Source organism: Nanorana parkeri, unplaced genomic scaffold (genome assembly GCF_000935625.1).
Source record: "Nanorana parkeri isolate BGI_ZX_2015 unplaced genomic scaffold, ASM93562v1 scaffold118, whole genome shotgun sequence".
NCBI classification, from domain to species: Eukaryota; Metazoa; Chordata; class Amphibia; order Anura; family Dicroglossidae; genus Nanorana; species Nanorana parkeri.
The window spans coordinates 1991623-2012805 of record NW_017306386.1 but is presented as its reverse complement, the minus strand read 5'-3'; the positions used below and the strand labels follow the sequence as shown (position 1 = coordinate 2012805).

The following is a 21183-nucleotide window of genomic DNA, read 5'->3' as shown; positions in this document are numbered from 1 at the left end:
CCTATCAGACAAGATTGTGGTGAGCCTCTACTGTACCATTTCTGCCTATTGATGACACTTGAGTGTATTTATAAACAATTCATAGAGCCAGTTACCCTAAGAAATGTTAGGCCCCATTCACACTGAGCGATTCGCAAATCGCGCGTTTGTCGCACGATTTGCATTTTGCGCGTTATCGCGCAAATGCTTGCAATGAGCAAGCTAGAATCTGTAGCGACGCACGACCCGCGACAGCGACGGACAGAACCCCATTGCCATGCATTGGAGAGCAATATCGTGCGGTAAATAGCCGCGATATCGCGGGAATTACCGCGCGATAAATCGCTCAGTGTGTAGGGGGCCTTATTAGGATATATTTCCTTTCCAGGTCAAAGGTAATATCAGGAAAATACCTAATTATTGCCACTAGTTGGAGCTGAGGAAAAACATATTTCCTAATCTCCTCAGCTCTATCTAGTAGCCATAATGTGGTATTTACCCGATAGTACATTCAACCTGGAAAGAAAAATACTGATAACATTCATTTTACCCTCCATTCACAAAGAACAAACATACATGCAATTCTGCAGGGTGAATGGCTCTCTGACAGGTTTATAAATTCACCCAATAGTGCATCAATTCTTGTTTGCATTAATTTGCTTTTTCCACTCATGGTTGGCCCTGTACCAGGATACAATTTTATCAGCTGCCCTCCACCTGATCTAAACACCCATTTCCTGAAATACTCAGTGTGTCTGATACGCTTTTTGACCTGTTCATTGTTTTTTTCTCACTCTTTTCACTTCCAAAACTGGTGATACACAAAGAGTCAATCTTTCCAGAGATATTGTCAAATTAGGTAGAAAGAAATGTCTTTTATTAAGAAACATCAGCTAACTGTATCATGTATATTATTACACTCACCTTATAACTGTAAATTTAATAAATTCTGCAGAGTCTAGGATTCTTCTCATAGAACTTATTTCTAGGTAACTGGGGGCTTTGAATGTAACCCCTACTGGCATTCCATCTACTACTACACATCCTGGGTTGGCAGTAATTTTTCTGTAGGGAACTTTCACTGGATAGTTCATCCCAATGGCTTCACCTATAAAACGTAACATTGCTAAATGTTAATTTACTGTATTAATATTAAATATCAGGCATTCTATGCGCTAAAAGTAGCGCTGAGGAACAGGTACTGTATTTTCTTTCACTCCTACAGTTTTACCTTCACACAAATTCAAAGCATGGCAATGCTGAACTGCATCTCTTTTCATGATTACCATAAGACAAAGCAACAGTGAGATATTAACCATAGTGAAACCAGAAGAGTTCACATATTTTACTATACTATGTGAAACACAAGCAATTGTCTATACTTAAAAGGAGAATTATGGGGAGAGTGAAATACACTCATCCCCATAATTAGAGTCGAGGTGCACTGCAGCTGCTACACGTCAGTTCTATTGATCAAGAACTGAACGATCACATACCGCTGATAGCTCAGTTCCTGATCTCCCTGCAGACAGCGGTGACTTTAAGTCACTGCTTCCCGCAGGGATTGCCTCCCTCCCCTCTCTGTTCCCCCAGCGCTGACTGGAGTGACAGAAAGGGGAGGGGGCAGGCACATATTGCTGTACCTCTAGAGAGGCAGAGCCAGCTGTTAATCAGGTGGTGGAGTGGATCCCGACAATCTTTTCTGGGTGCAGTGCTGTCAGCATATAGCGGGCAATAGTCCGCTATATGCTAAGTTTTGGGTCACAGGAGGACATAGTAAATGTCCTCCTGTGACCCTAAAGAGAACTATAGCCAAAAAAGCTTAAAGCATTAGCTGTTAAACTGTACCACAAAAAACTAACACAGTGGTGCATCAAAAACCAGGGAAGCTCTGCCTAGCAAAATATGTAATATAAATGTGTCTCCTCTCCCCCAAGCTAGAAGAAAGACTGATGTAAGAGAACAAATGCAGCAATACTGTGCCCTGAGGTACAACCGTACATCCCACCAGGCTGTTAGACATTGCAAGAAATGTACTACCATATACTGTATATGCAGTTCAGTTCATACAGCGTCCAAAAGAATTTGTGTAATATCCTTCTAAAGGAAATTTAGTAATAGAAAGGAGAAATACTGGGTGAGCAATAAAGGATATTACATGACCTTATGAACACCATATAATTTTGAAGTGACATCCTCAGCTGGTTATAAGAGACACCCAGTTGGTCATTCTACACATATGAGGTAACTGTTGAGTATTGGGAAATCACTAACAACCAAATTATTTTGTTCTCTGCAGACACAGCCTGTAAGTCAAGCCTTACACAGGAGGACAGAAAAAAAGAAGAGCTTCCAGCTGGCTCTATCAAGGCTTTCTCAGACAATTAAATACTGAAGAGAAATGTTGAAACCAACATAAACATATGTGAAGATGCTGAAGTGTTCTATTCCTTACTGGTAATAAGATTATTATTTTTTTTGCTGCTCGAGACTGCATAAAAAAAAAAGAAAAAGCTCAAGAGACTCCAGCAACCCCCACGAAACACATGCTGTGGTATGATTGGCAACATTGCTAAAAATTTGCTGCTGTTTGGCTGTATTGTAGAGGAGAGGAGTCGGATAAACCACCACTATATAACATACCACGACAATGCCATTATAAAATAAATTAATGGCATTGCTATATTAATTTCTTAAAGTATATCTTAAGGCAAAACGTTTTTTAAGGGTGGGTTATAGTGATAGGATATCTTTCCAATATGAAGAAAATCCTAATTTACGCAGTTATCATTGGAACAAGTGTCCCATTGGAAGATTTCTTCTCTATGGCTGTTTTGGTGGCATCTCTAAAAAACAGGTAAAGACAAATCTTGTTTCTTGATCCTACAGGACACAGGTACAGTAGTTAAGTCTTCAACAGATGGGACATTCAAAGGAAGTCCAACAGAGGGGCAGCCTAAAGAACCTTGCGTCTAAAGCTAGCATCTGCTGAGGCCTGAACGTCTTCCTTTTAAAACTTGGCAAATGTGTGACCAAAGGACCATAGGGCAGCCTTGTAGATTTGGGAAACAGAAGCCTGATGTTGGGAGATCCAAGAAGCACTAACACTCTATTAAGGCAACTTTAGGGGTTTCCAATGTAGGTTCGACAACAGGAAGCGGCAAGGATGCAAGGGGCCAAACTCCAGCTTGTAACCTTGTGAGTAACACACGTTGTCATCTACTTTTGAGGCAAGAATGTGCTCTTTCTCCCCATTTTTTTCTTGATATAGGACACACTCTTTGCATAGCAGACACTCTTCAGGATAGTCTCTTGACTTTTTAAAGAAGATCTCCAGGAAAACGTTTTATTAACCTTTGCAGTGGGGCTACCACTGCACTGCAAGGGTTAGGTGCTTGTTTGTGTCTACTTTTGAGGCAAGAATGTGCTCTTTCTCCCCATTTTTTTCTTGATATAGGACACACTCTTTGCATAGCAGACACTCTTCAGGATAGTCTCTTGACTTTTTAAAGAAGATCTCCAGGAAAACTTTATTAACCCTTGCAGTGGGGCTACCACTGCACTGCAATGGTTAGGTGCTTGTTTGTGTCTAGGTTAAAAAAAAAAAAATTACATATACTCAACCCCCCCGCCCCCCCTCCTGCATTCAGCTGACATTTCAGGGCCACACAGGGTCCCTTCTTCAGGGTCACATCTCTTGCCTTGAAGAAGGGACCCTGTGTGGCCCCGAAACGTCGGCTCATGTTGGATTTCTGTGACATCATTGTCCATTAAAAGGACTCATTCATTTTAACTTATGGAGTGCTGGTGACCTATTTTCTTCATTCTCCACATAGCAGTCTCTCTGCAAGACAGACTCTGCACGTGGCAGTCTCTCTCAAGAATGACCTGTCCCAATGCAATCTCTCTTCATTACAGCCTGCCCACAGAGCAGTCTTGTTTAGCAAATACGGTGTCTCTGAAAGTGCATCCCCTCCACTGGGAAGTTAACATGTGTTTTACTTCAAATTTTTTAAGTTTTTCTTACATTAAGACATAATTAAAAAAGAGAACTATGGCCCAACCTTTTTTTGCCATAGTTCTCTTTAGGGTCACGGGAGGACATATACGAATGCCCTCCAAAACTCAGCATATAGCGGGCTATTGTTAGGATCCACTCCATTGCCTGATTGACAGCTGGCTCTGCCTCTCAAGAGCCAGAGCCAGTTGTGCCCTCTCCCTCCATCCCTCCCATCAGTGCTGAAGGAATAGGAGAGAGGGGAGGGGGGAATCCCTTTGGGGAGCGGTGACTGACAGTCACTGCTCTCTGCAGGGAGAAGATCGGGAACTGAACGATCAGCGGTATGTGAACGCTCAATTCTTGATTAATAGAGCCGACGTGCGACAGCTTCAGTGTCACACCTTGGCTCTAAGTATGGGGATGAGTGTATTTTTCTCTCCCCCTAATTCTCTTTACAGCCAAATTGAACATTCATTTTAGCTATGCGTTGGACAATTAGTGGGTGGACAAGAAGTGAGATTCAGGAATTAGGAAGCCTTATGAATACCTTCACCCCTTTGTTTCTACGTCTATGTCAATCTCATCTTAAACAACCAAAATGCCTCAATTTGTATATCTGTAAAGTTACCCAAAATCTACAATGGAGATTGTGTTACAATAAAGGGGGAAACCTTAAGCCAGCAATGCCGGAGGACAAATCAGTTGGCTGAATTAAACTGTTTTGACTTCTAATGCACTTCCTTACAATATAGACGTGCTAAACAGTGTATGTGAGTTATGCAATACAGTTGATCTTCTGATGGCTTGATCATTTCCTAATAACCCTGATCACATTTTTACAAGTAAGATTAAAGAGAAAGATCATCATCATTTTGCATCTTTTCTGACAGTACAGAAGAGTTCCTTTGCTGCACACAGCACATACCAAATTTCCGACTGAACAATTCATTGACTTGTTCCCTCAACTGGCGAGCTTTGTCTACTTTTCCAGTTTTCTCATCCCCATCTGTAACACAAACTTTATTTGGGATAAAAAAAAAAAAATATTGCAGTTTGAAAATTTGCATAGCACTGACATTTTTCCACAGCAATGTATGGAGAATACTGAACTCTTTACTCTGTCTCTTCCCTGAAGTAGCATACAGTCTAATGATCCTATCATCATCATCATCATCACACAAGTAGAGTCAATTTTTGTCAAAGCTAGTTAACCTACTGTATGTATTTGGCTTGAGGTAGGAGAACCCACACAACCACTGAGAGAACATACACACTTGATGTATAGAGTGGTGGGAATCAAATCCAAGTCAACAATACCGCAAGGCAAAAGTACTAATCTGTGAGCCACCATGCTGAACAATGGTACGGCTTGGGAAAGTTACTACTTATAATTTCACCTTAATATTCTCTGTTGCCGTATTAGATTGTTTTAAAATACAATATGAAGATAAAGATACAACATTGATATAGCATAATAAGACATAATAGCATAAGAATATAGTACAATACGTTTTAGCATTCCTGTTTCAGTACTTTATTGGTTTATCCTAATTAGCCCTCTGACATCACAGCTGGCAGGGAATACCGATTTCCCTGCACCCCGTAATGAAATAAAAACCGGGTCAGCAGAGGTCAGCGAGAGAAGACTAGGAAGCATGGGTTTTTACAAAAATGGTGATACCTAGTAAACAGGTAAGTGGTGCATAGGACCCCTTTAACAGTTTCAAGAGTGGAGCAGTAGAAATTGGGGGATCCATAACAAATAACCCCACAGAGTGGTCCAATCTCCTGTAAATCTCAGTTGAGGTGAAGTGACACACTCATTACTATCCCTATTCCAATTTTGTTCCTCAAAGATGTCACACTTTCACCTGTCTACAGAAGAGACCAAATATTTTGTCAGTCATCTCAACAGCTTTTCACCCTGTTGTACAAACACTTTCATAATGCGCCTAATTTAAAATATCAGGAGATATATCAGATGGTGTTCCGTGGATGACTGGAATGTAATATAAAAAATGACTAACACACTTTCACAGATAGTGAAAAAGTTTTACATTTTAATTACTTTTTTTAATTCTCTTAATAATCTTAGGAATGCTTTTATCTTTACCATTAGCTGTACAGGTACAGTAATTGTGAATACGTAAATCTATGTTACTGGCAAAACTTGAATCAACATCCATTTAGATTTGCAAAGAGATACCACTGTGCCTATACAGTGAATTTATTGAGAGAAAGGTCAAATGTCACATATTCTGAAGGTGGAAAAACTACTCTGTGTAAAGTATGGACTACTACTAAAGCAACTCTGTCAGGGTACAAAAAAAAATCCTAAAGGAATGAAGCTATTATGCACGGAGGCCTGTGTCTCTCACCTTCCCTTTCTTCCAGAACTGCAGCCTCCGTCAGTCTCTTTAACATTCAATACTTCGGGTAAAATCAGATAGCTATGTCCCCTGCTGCACACCATGGTCCCATACTCTGATCCCTGTGTCCTGTAGTGACATAGTGGTCATAGAAAGGAACCACAGTAAGGGACACGGGCATCTGACAGCCCTGGAAGTGTAGAACGACAAAGAGACTGCAACGTAGGAGGGAAGGTGGGAGACATGGGTGACCGGAGAAGGGAATATAAATTATCTTCTATTGCTGGGACCTTCCTTTGGGATTTTCTTTTACACTGACAGAGTCATTTTAATAACCTTGTCTAGAAATTGTCCTGCATTTTCAGTCAAATATTTTTGCTAAACTGAGGAACTTTGCTACATACCTGGTAAGGATACCTGAACGATATTAAGATGTTCACGTCCAGATGCTGTTGCTGGAGTATTTTGGACTTGTATCCGCTCTTAAATTTAAGAAGAAAATACATACAATTTAGTAAAATCATCCCTTTTGTAAATTGAAATAAAAACTGACATAAGTTAAAGTGACATTAAACCCTCAGATTTTTTAACATAAAACAATACTGTAATGTGCGCCTTACTGTAATCCATGGTTGTTTCCCTTCTCTTTGCTGCTCTTCCTTTTTAAATCTGTATCTGTTCTCATGCTCTGCAGAACTTCTGTTTTGCAGCAGACTGCCTTGTCTCATGAATGGATACACAGTGTCTGTGTATACGTTTCTATAGACCTGTAACCTGAGCCAGCACTACAGGAAGAGGCCCTGAGCTGAAAAGGGAAGTTGTCCCCAAGCATGAGAAGACATGAGGATTTAAAAGGAAGAGCAGCAAAGAGAAGGGAAACAACCATGGATTACAGTAAGGCACACATTACAGTATTGGTTTATGTTAAAAAATCTGAGGGTTTAATGTCACTTTAACTTTTGTACAAAAGGGTGATTCTAATTTTACAGTGTGAGTGGACTAATACCTTTTTATTTTAGAGCAGAGGAAGGGTGGATATTATAAACAGTAAGCCACCAGGTTCTAGATGCACCCTTTTCCAGGGCAGGTGAGGATATTAAATCCTACCTGTGCATCAGCACAGTTTGTGCTAATCTTAGAAGGGATTCATTGCAAAATTAAAAGGGTACTTACTTTGTGGATATTGTAATGATGAATCTTTGGCTGCAGCCTCAAACAGTTCTGGTCTAGCAAAAATAATAAACACCAAAAAAATAATACAAACATTGTATAAATAAGAAAAAAATATACATTTTACTACACATTTAAAGCAAAAAAAAAGCTTACAAAATACAGGAAACAATAAAACTGTTGTACGTACAGTAAAATATTTATCCTGAAGTCCATTGGGAGAGGAGGGGTCACAGGACTTTAGTACATTTTAGACAATTGGGTTATATTGCTGCCTACAGGAGGTTTGAACATGCAAGCAAGCAGTGCATAAGGCCAGTAACACAAGGGATGGGGACCTATGTCCCTCAAAGGACTTCAAGAAAAAGATTTTATGGTAAGTACAAAAAAAAAAGTCTATATTTTCTTTATTAACATAGGAGTTTAGAAATACTTAGACAACTAGAAGCAGTCCAACGGAGAGGCGGGCAATAGCCAATGAGAGACGCAACAGATGTGAAGATGGTATTACAAAGAGTAAAACCTGAACGAAGGTTAAAAGACCCAGGGCCGGGCCAACCAAATATCTGACTACCACTATCCAGGAGCAGGGCACCGAGAATCAACCTAGTGCTCCAGACCAGCACAGGTAATGACCACAAAGAAAAGACTGCTACCTTTAGAACAATGTGCTCCAATTAACAATGTGAAGGACATTAAGTCATTCAGCATAAGTAAAATAGGTGAAATAACAAACTGCCTTAACAGGAGGAAAACAAAATTTGGAACAACAGGTAGACGGACAACAAGAAGTACTTTTTACTAGGGTAAAAGCCTAGACCCAGTATACCCAACCCTTGACTTCAGCTGAAGAAAAGGCATCCAACTTTCTAGGATGCTATAAAACTGAGGCATGATGGTTAGATGTAGAGCTATACAGGGGCTGGCGTGATCCAACCTCTTGCAGGCGGCAGGAAAACCCAATTGCCTAAGTATTTCTAAAGTCCTGTGTTGTTTAATTGAAAACAAAAGACAAATAGGTTTTTATTTTACCTGTAAAATGTAGTCTAAGCACATGCGCACTGCAATTAGGGCCGAAATGGTGTGCTTTAGTTTTGAAGATATGTCAGCAGAATGACTCTCCTCATGGGGCGAACTCTCAGACCTAGAACAAGAGTCATCCCAAACATCCAAATGTGCTGCTGCGGCTGCAGCTGCAACAATAGGAAGTTGAGATCGACTTAGGGGACACTTTTGTAGCCCCTGTGGTCCCTCCATTGCAAGCAAATCTGGAAGCTGCAAACATGAGCTGCAGTAGCTGTGCAGCACTGGAGAAATCTTCCTGAAAGAAAACAGTTTCTTGATAAAAGATAAAAAGGGGATAAGCTTCTCTTAGAGCACAGAGATGTCCCTCTACTATGGACACTAGCAGAAACTGAGGCATGCTGGGAGTGGGAGAGGTTATACTGGGCTTTCCATTTCAGCTTTGCTGGCCAGTGTCCCCTCTCTTGAAGGTGGCAGTATAACGCAATGTTCTTGATTAATCAAGCCTGTATCCCATGATGTACGACCAATAAATTTACTTTCTGCAGCAATCTATTGTTTTTATAATGGTTACTGTTGGTTACTACACTTTGCTCTGCACCACATTGAGTCAAGACCATAGTAATACACTTGTCTTACTTCTTGATGATAAATTTAATCTTGGATTGATTTCTGAGAATCTTCTCCAGTCTAGGAATGCCAAAAGTGGATGGTCTGCGAAATGGGACCCCCTCAGGAAGACCTTCCACATAGAAGTCTTCGGGATAGGACTCAAACAAGGCAAATGGGACTTTGAATGGATCTTTCATTCCCAAGGCTTCTCCTAAAGGATACATTATATTCACAAGATAGTATCCAGTTATTTAGAGTTTTGATAATAAAGTAACATGACAAAAACAAGGTAACGTAATGAATTTTGCCTACAGAATTCCACCTCAGTCGACTGGTTTTTAAAAAGGTCCTACAACTAACAGTGTGCCTTGAACTGTAAACAGGGGTGTTGACTGCTAGGAGCTCTGCCTGGTCTTCCTTTTAATGTTAGAGACATTGTACTGTATACTGCTAGTGGACATGAACCAAGCTTTTGAAAACACAGTACATGCAAAGTAAAAGCTGGCCAAAAGGCAACTGATCCACACACTCTGCCGATCACTCTGCTTGGCTGTTTGTTAAGGTTAACACACTTTAAATAACAGTAAAATCACTTTCAAACAAGTCCTCATTCACCTCTGTAGCTCTAGGGATTTGGAGAAATTCATCTTCAAAGTTCACAACAGAGACACGAAATAACAGCTCCTTTCCTCTTTACTTTCTATGGAAGCAAAATCTTGGCAGCCTGCCAGCTAAAATCAAAACACAGCAGGTGGACACACTAGTGTGTTGTGCCAGCTCCGGCAGCGCATGCTGTATCACATGCTAGCAGAGCTGTCACTATTTAACTTTATCGGTAGTGTCTAATGTGCACACTACATTCAGGTCCCTGCACATCATGAATACAGAACTGCATTAATATCAGCCTGGAGTTCAGCTTTATGAGTTGATGACATTTGAGAATTAATTACTTTACCATGCATGCAGCTAGAGAGGACTTGTTTTAAAGCTTTTTGTTTGTTTATTAACAATAAATACTTTAATATCCATAGTCTGGGCACAGGTACACTTTTATCATACCAAGATCCATCAGAAATAGATCAGAAATAGTAACTTCATTTTTGTTACTGTAGAACCACATAAATAAATATTTACTAATACTCACCACATTTTTTATCAAACAGTGTCTCAACTTTTTGCTTTAAGTCAGTGATTTTAGCATTCCATGCCTCTGTTTTTGAGAAAAAAATTAAAAAATTATCCACAGTATGTATATAAATACTGAGAACAGCCTACATACAAAAACATTTTAGTGTTTACTTTAGGTGGTATCCAAGTATGAAATATTCATCATCAGATAACTATTTGTTGCGGATTATAACAAAATGTTGATTAGTGACCAGGTTGCAGGTCTTATGTATTCATAAATGTCCAATATGCTTAATTTAGTAAAAGGGGTAACATATCCCTTATCATACACTTTCTTTAGGCTGACAAACACAAGTTGTGATGAACACAGACTGATACAGGCTGACAGTTACAAACTAGGGTTAGTGGTGGGTGAACTGACAATAAGATAGTCATATTTGAGTGAATTTCAAGCAAAATTAGACTCTGCTCTGTCAGTATAAACAATATGATTGGAGGTGAATCTTTTAGAAACTCTGAAAGCTGTAAGTGAAAAACGATCAAGTGAAGAATTGCACAAATGCCTTGGCCCACGTGAGGTGCAAAATGGAGCGTAGGACTGAAAGGATTAAACTATGGCTGCCTTCAGCTGTTTTTTTAAGTCCTGCTCAGTGTTTCCTAAGATATTTTTCTGTAACGTGGGCTGAGCTTTCCAAGTTGTGTCTTATTATTTTCTGAAAGTACAGGACTGATAGATTTAAAATATCTTTTAAAATTCTTACAATATCTAAAAGATTAAACTCTATTGATGTCAATAAATATTTGTAAATTTTAGATTGTGCCTTTTTGCGAAACGGTGAAACTCAAAAGGTTAGTGACTTAAAGTATATGTATTGTATGTGTTTTTTACTTTACATACCCGTTACATGTTGTCACCAGCCATACGCATATATGTGGCAGCACAGCAGTGAGCTTTATGCCGTTCTCCCACATATGCGTCTCATGTATGACACCGCTCCACTGCGATCCACTCAATAACTGATGGTACATTTTACATTTTGTTTTGCTGATTGATGTGGGCTGGTTTTTCTTAAGGGGATGAGGATTGGACCCTTGTCTTGTATTATCTGTCATTTGTACCAAATTCCCTGTTGTTTATATAATGTTTTTACTCTTGACTTGGAATAAATATAATCTTAAAAAGAAAAAAAAAAAACCCAATGAAAAAAAAAATGGATCAAGAATCATAGCGTGCTTTATAGAAGCCGACTCAATCATATAATGTCTTCACTTTTTATTTTCATTTAAGCAGATACAAGAAGGTACAACTCCTTTTTTAGAACATTTTTCCTTTTTGTGTGTATGCGTTTCCTTCAAAACAAAAATTCCACAAAGCACTACAGCTGTGTTTTTATCACTGCAAAATGTCTTAAAATGTATGCGTCTTTCAACAGAGTTATTTTTTTTTTAGTTTCCCTGCTTACCAAATGAGAATTCTTTTCCTCGTTGTTTACAGGTCACAGTTGTGGAACCATTCGTTTGTGGTGGAGGACTTGAAACAGTGTTTGATTTATCTGTGAAAGAGTAGGAAAATACTACAGTGTTAAATTAAATTAGTAAATGACAATTGGCAAATTAGGTGACAGGATCAAGAAAAGAAAATTAAAATTCTCAGGCAGTGCGGTGGTACTTTTTAGTACCCATGTTTGTGTGTATTTTTGTAGAAGAGTCGTTCTGCTATACAAAGTCATATTTCTTGCCTTCACTGGAGCACACCGTTCTGCTTTAAATCACTGCCACTGTGCTGTGTCCTCCAATGAAATAAAGAAAAAAAAATAAGGTTTTGCAATCATCGTAAAATCATTTTTTCTCCATTCAACGGAGCACATGGCACACAGTTAATGATTGAAAGTACAGCTGTGTTCTCCAATGAATGAAAGAGAAACCTCTTTTAAAGTCTATTCTGATGACTTATTTCCTTGACATATACCACCTACTGTACATTCATGTTGTGTAGAATGCAACTAGCTGTCATCTCTCTACCTGAAAATGCATCTTTAGACGATTCCGGGTCTCTTGGCCTGTCCACTACAGCTTCAATTTAAGGCTCGCAAATCTTGGAAAAACTAGAAACTTGACCAAAGCATACAAATATAAGGCAAAGTCTGTAGAGTCAACAGCTCCAGAGTCAAATGTTTGGATCACAGGTGAAAAAGTACTGCATGTAGCAAGTACAATGATACTTTGCATATTGTGGACATCTGCTTATTTATGACAGATATACAACTTTTTTTAGAAATGTTGCATGTTACACACTGTGCAGTTTACAAAGCAGTTTTTTAGTTTTCCAATGCATTCAGTAGTAGAGGAGTACAAAACAGCTCTGTTACTACTAACTACAGTATAGGAAAACTATTAACTGCATTAAAAACAGCTGCATTTGAGTGATTAAAGCTCAAGTGCATTTTTAGGCCCCATTCAAACTCGCATTTGGTGTAGCCTCACAAATTACTCTGAGACTCATGCGAACAGCTGTGGGCGAGAAGTCCTATACAAGGCAATGACAGCTGAAAGTGCCAGCAGCCATTTGCAAAGTCGGTGTCCTGGAGAATCCCTATACAAAACAATGACAGCGACCACAGTCCTTCTTAAAGAGTTTGTGTCCAGGGGCAATCATCTGCAGCTAATCGCAGCATGTCAAATTACGTCCGAGACTACCCCAAACACAGGTGTAAATGAGGACCGGTGCAAATTAGCAAAATTCCAAGCAAGGCCCCTAATCTGGGCTACGCAAGAGTACAACATTTAGTGCTTTACACCCCAGTCCAGAGCTGAGAAATGAGTGGGGATCCCTACCAGTAACGAATTTAAAAAAGAACTCCACGTAAAAATTTGATTAACCCTTGCAGTGAGGCTACCCCCAAACTGCAATGGTTAACTGGGACAGGTCTAAGAACAAGCCGGTTCGAACAATCAGGTAGTATAACTTTTTTCTTTTTTGCACCTAGACACAGACAAGCAGTTAACCCTTGCAGTTGTCAAGTTTTAATCATGATGATTTGAGATTGCCACATGTATTTCTATATGTCCACCTTATTTTCTTATTTGTAATAAAACCTGAATAATTTAACCCAATCCTGTATGGTCTATTACAGCTGTGCCTTTCATTTGTTTCAGCCAATAAGTTGTTCAGTTTTTGGAACATGTCTTTAATGTATACTTGGCATATCAGAGAGTGTGTGAATAGGAGGGTAATCTTCTGGAGTTTTGTTAACTTGTACACTGATCAGCCATAGGATTATGACCACTGAGAAGTGAAATGAATAACACTGGGGAAGTGATGGCACCAAGATGCACTATGGGAAGAAGGAAAGCAGGCGGAGGCAGTGTGATCCTGTGGGCAATGTTCTGCTAGGAAACACTGGGTCCTGCCATTCATGTGGATGTTACTTTGACATGAACCATGTACCTAAACATTGTTGCTAGCCAAGTACACCCCTTCATGAAAACGGTATTGCCTGATGGCAGTGGCCTCATTCAGCAGGACAAAGCACCCTGCCTCACTGCAAAAATGGTTCAAAAATGGAGTGAGGAACAAAACAGCAAGTTTGAAGTGTTGACTTGGCGTCCAAATTCTTCAGATCTCAATCCAATCGAGCAACTGTGGGATGTGCTGGAAAAACAAATTCGAACCACCTCATAACATACAGGCCTTAGAAGATCTGCTACTGACAGCTTGGTGCCAGATGTCACAGAATACTTTCAGAGGTCTAGTGAGTCAATGCTTCAACAGGCCAGGGCTGTTTTGGCAGCAAAAAGTTAGACCTATTCAATATTAGGCAGGTGGTCATAATGTTATCACTTATCGGTGTAAATGTTATAGTCTTGCTAGAGAGCAAACATACCATATGTTTTAGATGGAATAGTCTAAGTATGAATCATCCATGTAATTTCTCTTACCATCATCTGTACCCTCCCTTGGATCCTGTTCTTTGGCTAAGTTCTGAACAGCTAGAAAAAAAGTGATTTTCAAGTTACAGCAGGCAAAGTTAGAATCACACTCTGCTCCATTTTAACATAACATTATGGACAGTAATCAGCATGATGTACTTCTTACTCACTCCCAACAGGGGGGCACAAACATTAATCAGTTCAGGTAGAATTCCTTAGATAAGTCACAAGTCATTAAGACATGTTTATTCTAGTATTAAAAAATAGGTATATATGCACCAGCACCATTTATTACTACATTTATTACTTATGTATACCTGAGCCCAATTATAAAAACTATTGGTAGGTCTGTATCACTTGCAGCATAAGGTTTAATTATTTTTCTGGAATATGGCTGTGTCCTACAGGCAGTACATATACTTTTGTTACAGAAGGCTCAGCTTTGCCCCATATCTACTCAATATTGGACTAATATGAGCAAAAATGTTTACAGCATTTAAGAAAGGAATACGAAAGCAAACTATTTTAGATTAGGTCAATACATTTCTTTGTATAAAAGATAAATGGTTGCCAAAAAGTCCATGCTCAAAAACTGGACATAACTTGCACAATTACTGATTTTTACAAAGGAAATGAGAGTACGTGCTGCTTGGCTTGGGGAGATTACAGGTAAACTGTCACTTTACCTCATTGGGCAAAATATGCAATTAAAAATGCAGCAAATCTGGATCAACAGGGGCAAACACCAAATATTTGTAAAGAACGACACCTAAAATATTTTCTTACCTTCAACATTAATTTTATCAGCGAGTTCAGCAGGAATATGGGGTGCTACAAGCGGAGGTCTGAAGAGAGGAAAGAGACATTAGTATACACATTTTGTTTTGTGATGGAAGTCCCAGCTACAACGGGCTTGCAATGGAGTCCTTGGCAAGTGTTTCTGAGCCCTACCATATGCACCCTAAATGGTGGGCCAGATAGTCAGTTTTTAGCCGAACAGCTAAGTACATATACAGGCAGTGCAGGGGCCCAAGTACTTTATGAAATGTTCAAGCTGCTGCTTCCTATTTCTCCGCAGGCACCGATGCTTTAAAAACCGGAAAGCCCGTGGAAACCAGACCTAAAAGGGTTTTTTGTTCATTAAAATGAAGTTATTTTCCAAAATGCGGCTACCTATTATTCAGCTAAATGAAACCCGGAGTGCTGAACAAAAGACAGCTTCGAGTGATTGAAGGAAGCATAGAATATCAAGGAAAATACTTTTAAAAGGACTGTTAACTGGAGTTACTTTGGAAAATGATATGTGTCCCATTATTTAGATAACATGGAAATCCTGCCAAAATGTTTTTCTGGTAATGGATTATTTGAGGAATATTTAGAACCTCTGTCTGATTTATACTGCCATATGTGCCTCATTGAGGAGCTTACACATCACACAAGAAGTGAAAGGAGATTTATCCACAGTGCTATCAATTTAGAATTAATCTCTCCAGCTGGGGCACAGACAGCAACAGAAACCTGACAGAAGTTCTAAAAACCTTTTTCTAAAACACCCAAAACTAGGAAAAAAGTAGTGTCTGGGGTACAACTTTAACTTACTTTCAGGCTGACTCTGGAATGTGGCAGTCAGAGGTCACCTGAAGTCTGAAAGTTGCTGCCTGTAAACTGCCTGACCTCATGCAGTCTATCAGCATATGTGGAAAATAATGGTACAGGCCTGTCATTCAGAAGAATGTAAACAAATGCAGAGCTCTGTTGTTATTTGTCAATGTCAAACATAGGATTGTATAGAAAATGCAGACATGATCTTTTTACATACTTTTTCACAATGAACTTGATTTTGGCACTTCCTCTTACAATCCTCTCTAGTCGAGGAATCCCAAACCAAGTGGGACTCCGGAATGGAATTCCCTCTGGCAATCCTTCTACGTAGAGAAACTCTGGATTGGACTCAAACACCGGATAAGGGACTTTTACAGGTTCTGAAAGTCCTAGTGCCTGTGCTGAAAAACAACAGTGACTTAAAAAAAAGAAATCAAGAGAATTCTTAATAAAAAATAAAATTACAGCATCTTAAACAAATTTAGCATATCTAAAAGGTCTTAGACAAAGCTATGTAGAAAGAAAAATCGCACAGTGCAGTACCCAAACCTTCCCGTAGTTGAAGGCCTTATAGCACAAACACAGAACCAAAGTGATGTCCAACTGAGTTCAGGCCAAGAGACCTACTCATCAGGGGATCCCCAGAAGAAGCAAGCAACAAACTGCTAGTTTTCCAGACATGAGGACAGCTCTGAGACAGGATTCCTCTCCATTTGGGGGTGAGTGTTAGCGGCGGAGGAACCATCATGTAAACAATAAGAGACTAAGGTTCAAACCAACAGACACTTGCAGGAGTTAGGCCCTTCAAGAGAATTCAGGCTATCAGAGTCCAGAAAAACTGACCCTTTTTAGTGAAGGTCATCTAAGCTGCCCACAAAGACAATACCATCTAAAAGGCACTTGGGCAGACATAAGGTTCAGTGCTGCCAATAAATACAAGTGCCCTTAACCACTTTGCTGCCAGAACCGTTTAGTCAATGATGGCTTAGTGACACTAGTCAAAACATTAGAACGCATGACTTACCAAACTTTGTGTTAAATATCTCCTCAACTTGTTTCCTTAGTTTTGTAATTCTTATATTCCAGTCTTCTTTAGCTAGGAAAGCAAGACAAAAAGTGTGTCCATAGCATTTAATCAATATATATACAACTATTCGTAATAAATTATTGAGACAAGCAGGATAGAAAATGAGCACTCTGACCTCTCACACCACTGCAAAGATACATACTTATACAGTAAATATCAACCGTACCAACAGTCACATGTACCTCCTGCATTTCCTCGGTTGGGTTCTGTATTTGACTGTGTAAGCAGCTCTGGTCTGTATAAAGAAACAGTGAGAATTACCATAGGGAAGAGGAAATAGCAACACAAAGTAAAACAGGTTCAACAGTATAGCATTCTTAACAAAATGTTTCATTTTTATTGCACCTATCCAAATGTAGTAATGAAGTCTGCAGTGGATTCCTTGGAACAACAATGTAATCAGAAGTAGTCCATTTACATATAACAATGCATATACGGATGTGCACACATGGATCGCTTTACCTTTGTAAGACAGGCAGTCTTTTTAAACTGCTGCCTTACCTCTCTGCTTATAGTTCTGTTTAACCACATGGTGGTATATAACATAAGATATGACATTTATAAAATATGCAATCAGTCATATTTTCATTTTTTCTAAATGGTTATCAATGTTTGTTGTAGCCACAGTGATGGGCAACACATCTAAAACGCTGCGTTGTTCTGGTACTCCTGTAGACTTTGAAAGAAAGAGCTAATAATTCTGAGATGCTTTAGAAGGAATTAACATCTATCAGAGAGAAGGTGAAGCATCACAAGGTTGTTGAAGAGAGGACTTAGAAGACTTACAGAACAAAACTAAAATCCAATGCAAATCACAACTAGGCTGAAAAAACATTGCCAAGTCACTGAATGAATATATCTTTCTGCCAGAAGGATATCTACATCTGTGTTCAAGGGGTGATATGGCTTCTCTGAAACCAGTTAATGAAAGCGACATTTATAATTTAAGCTGTCTGAGAAGTCAAGGTAAAAGATTGGGGAAGGATAAAACAGGATTTTTATATTACGGCAGCAGAGGAGTGGGCAACTCAGCAAACAATAGCTAGTAGACCCGCGAAAAGCTACAATGAACCCCAAAAGGGAGCCAAAACAGAAGGGAACCACAGATCAAAGGGCTGTCTGAAAGATGTTGAAGCTCAAGCTAGCATCTGCAGAGGCCCGAACATCCACCTGGTAAAACTTGGCAACGGTATGAAAAGAGACCAGGTACCAGCCTTGCAGGTTAGGGAAACTAATGCTGGAAGGCCCAAGAAGTACTAACACGCCTAGTAAAGTGAGCCTTAACCTGAAAGGGGGGAAGTTTACTCTTCAACTCATATTCCTGAGTGATAGTTCGCATAATCCACCTAGAGATAGTGAAATGAGAAGCTTGCTGCCCCATACAGGGACCCACAGGAAGCGAGTCTTGTGGCTGTAGCAGAGAGGTAAGCTCGAAAAGCTTAAATCAGTTCAGACAATTGAAAGAAATGTCTTTAGAATGCTTTGGAGCAGGACCTAAGGATGGTAAAGCAATATCCTGCTTCAAGTGGAAGGTAAATACCATCTTTAAGGAAGAAAGGAGGCCTCTGATCTTAGTACTAACTTATCCTTGTGGATAGCCAAAATTGCTCTTTACAAGTCAAGGCCGTCAAACACCGTCGGAGGGATATCTCTGAGAGGTACAAAGGGGCGGTTTCTGCAGTGCTGACGCTGACATAATTAAGTTAAGGGCCATCTGAGTCACCAGAGTGCATACTGGGGTAACTATAAAGAACAATGAAAAAGAATTACCAAGGCAGACATTTGTTCCTTGATCATACTCAAGGCTAAATGCTCATCTAGGCCAGATTGAAGGACAGATGGGATACAATCCAAGGAGTACTTCCTGGAATAAAACTTCGTTGTTTCACACCAAGTGAAATAAGGGTTCCACATGCAATGGTAGATCACGTTGGAGGTCATCTTCCTAGCCTTCAAGTGTAGAAACAAAAACCAGCTGTTAAAGCCGGCGACCAAGAATTAGGGTGCAATACTAGTCCTTGGGACAAGAGGTCTGGATGATCCAAAAGTGCCCATGAAGTGTCTGGCAGGAGTTTCACTATGTCCGTATACCACGATTTCCTGGGGCAGTTGGAAGCAATGAAGATCACCAGAATGCCCTCTGTCTCCAAGGCAGTCCAAGGGAGTTACCAGGGCATCCACCGGCCAGGTGATTCCTGGTGCCAAACCTGTCTAGCTTGTTTGTTGAACCTGGACAGCAGGAGGTCCCCGTCCAGCACCCCCACTTGAGACAAAGGGCCTGAAACACCTCCAGGTAAAGGGAACATTTTCTGGAATCTAAACATTGAGGATTTAAGAAGTCTGCCTGACAATTTTCCATGCCTGGAATGTGCAAAGTGGATAGAGCTTAAAAGACCTGGTTATTTTTCTCCCTAGAAAAAAAAAAAGCGGATAGAGCTGCCCAAGCCCGGATCCGGTCCGCTTCTCTTTGAGCTGCACGACTCCAAGTGTCTCACTAATGGTTGATGCAAGTCACAGCTGTGGCATAGTCTAACTGGATTCTGGTCAGGTAGCTCTGTAACTATGGGGGTCCAGTAATGGAGATACAACCAAATAGCCCTGAGCATGTATAAGAGAATGGTTGGGCGACTCCTGGACCACAAGTGGAGAGTTTGGATCTTTTGAATGCCACCCCAAAAAGCACCTACCAGCCACAATGCACTCGACAGCGCTGCACCGCAAAATACTGTGTAGTGTGTTTGAAAAAAATAGTACATGTAATGCATTTTAATCGCATTATGATCCACCATATCATCAAATATTGTATTTATATTTAAAAAGTAAAAATTAAAAAAAGGTGGTAACTTTGTTATATAATATCAATAAAAAGGAATGTAAAATACAGAAACAAAACAAAAAAACCTGCTAGTACTACTTTCTTCTCTAATCTCCCAACCTTTTTGGAATACAAACATTACCACCTTATGCCTTACTTCATGTTTAAATGAACATTTGTGATCACAAAAACATACTGGCTCCTAAACAACTGTTTGTACTCCTCCTTACATACAGAGAATTCCATATGGTAAAACTAAAGTATGCATCTGTATACCAAATGAGGTAGCTGATTTTTATTAGTCAACAAAGTGTTACACATAGCGATGCAAAATGAAGTCCACAAAACAGGAAATTAGCCACAAACCTTTTAATAATACATTTTATCCGGTTAGCAGCTTGAATGATCTTCTCCAGTCTTGGAATCCCATACCAGGAGGGACTTCTGAAAGGTATGTTTTCTGGCAATCCCTCCACATACATATCTGTGGGATTAGCCTCAAACTTTTGATAAGGTACAGGCACAAGCTCAGTTTTTCCTAAAGCTTCAGCTACAAAACAGAACAGAAAACAAATTATAAAAAATTATTCAATATTATTAAAATAAACAAAAGCTCCTGGAGGGTCCGGTTATCGTCCAAATAATAAAACGAAATAACATTTTTATATGTTTAAGGCTGGGTTCACACCTGGACGTTCCTAATAGGCGCGTTTTATGCGCGTTTTTGCCCTTGCGTTTGAAGCACGTTTTTCTGTGCTTTAAACGCACTAAGTCCACCATGCCATAGGTGCCAGGTTCATATCAGCTCTCCACTTCTCTAATTCGCTCATATATAGTGATTCTGTATATGTTTAAAACATCACAAACGTGCTTCCAATCGGGTATGGCCAGTGAACAGAACTGCAGCCGACGGAGATATGCGCATGCGCTAAATCAGCTGGCCCTCATACGCTTACGACGGCTGGAGCGCAAGCCGGAACTTCCCTGCGTTCCACACGAGAAAGATACGTGTGGATGAGGGGGCGGCGCCAAAAGCCGACATAGCGCCCTGTTGTCAGGGCAACCGCCCGTGCCTGTCAAGTTCCCGGCCGAACGGCCCGCTCTCATTTGCGCGCCGTTCTATAGCTCTAATCACCCTCAGGCTATCTACATTTGAATTCCCTATGGCGGGAATGGGCTTTGTGCTGACGTTTTTTCAATGGGAGGGGTCTGTTTTAACCTCACAGTTGGATGTCTATTTAAGGTGCATAATCTTTCATTGTTGTGTCAGTCTGAGCATGATGAAGGGGACCCTCTGAGGCCCCCGAAAGCGCTTGCATTTGAATGGCAATGTCCCAATAAATGGACTATTGCTTGATTATCCTTTGGAGTGCTGGTGACGTTATTTTCTATCTAATCTTTTCACGGTGCCATCCGTGGCCACTACAAGCACTCACCCGTCCGTACGGGTCTTTTTGATACTTCGGTA

The 21183-nt window shown here is 40.0% G+C and overlaps 1 protein-coding gene across 1 annotated transcript in view; it reads right to left on the bottom strand.

The window, feature by feature from the left end:
• GTF2I (general transcription factor IIi) overlaps positions 1–21183 on the bottom strand; it is a 60694-nt gene that overhangs the window by 7880 nt on the left and 31631 nt on the right. The window contains exons 16-28 of the mRNA XM_018553355.1: positions 20082–20265; positions 17083–17135; positions 16838–16909; positions 16031–16214; positions 14998–15056; positions 14221–14271; positions 11745–11834; positions 10298–10363; positions 9181–9364; positions 7522–7574; positions 6753–6830; positions 4905–4985; positions 904–1087 (exon numbers count right to left, since the gene is read on the bottom strand). Coding sequence (XP_018408857.1) covers positions 904–1087; positions 4905–4985; positions 6753–6830; positions 7522–7574; positions 9181–9364; positions 10298–10363; positions 11745–11834; positions 14221–14271; positions 14998–15056; positions 16031–16214; positions 16838–16909; positions 17083–17135; positions 20082–20265 — 1339 coding nt within the window. The remainder of the gene's footprint in view (positions 1–903; positions 1088–4904; positions 4986–6752; positions 6831–7521; positions 7575–9180; positions 9365–10297; positions 10364–11744; positions 11835–14220; positions 14272–14997; positions 15057–16030; positions 16215–16837; positions 16910–17082; positions 17136–20081; positions 20266–21183) is intronic.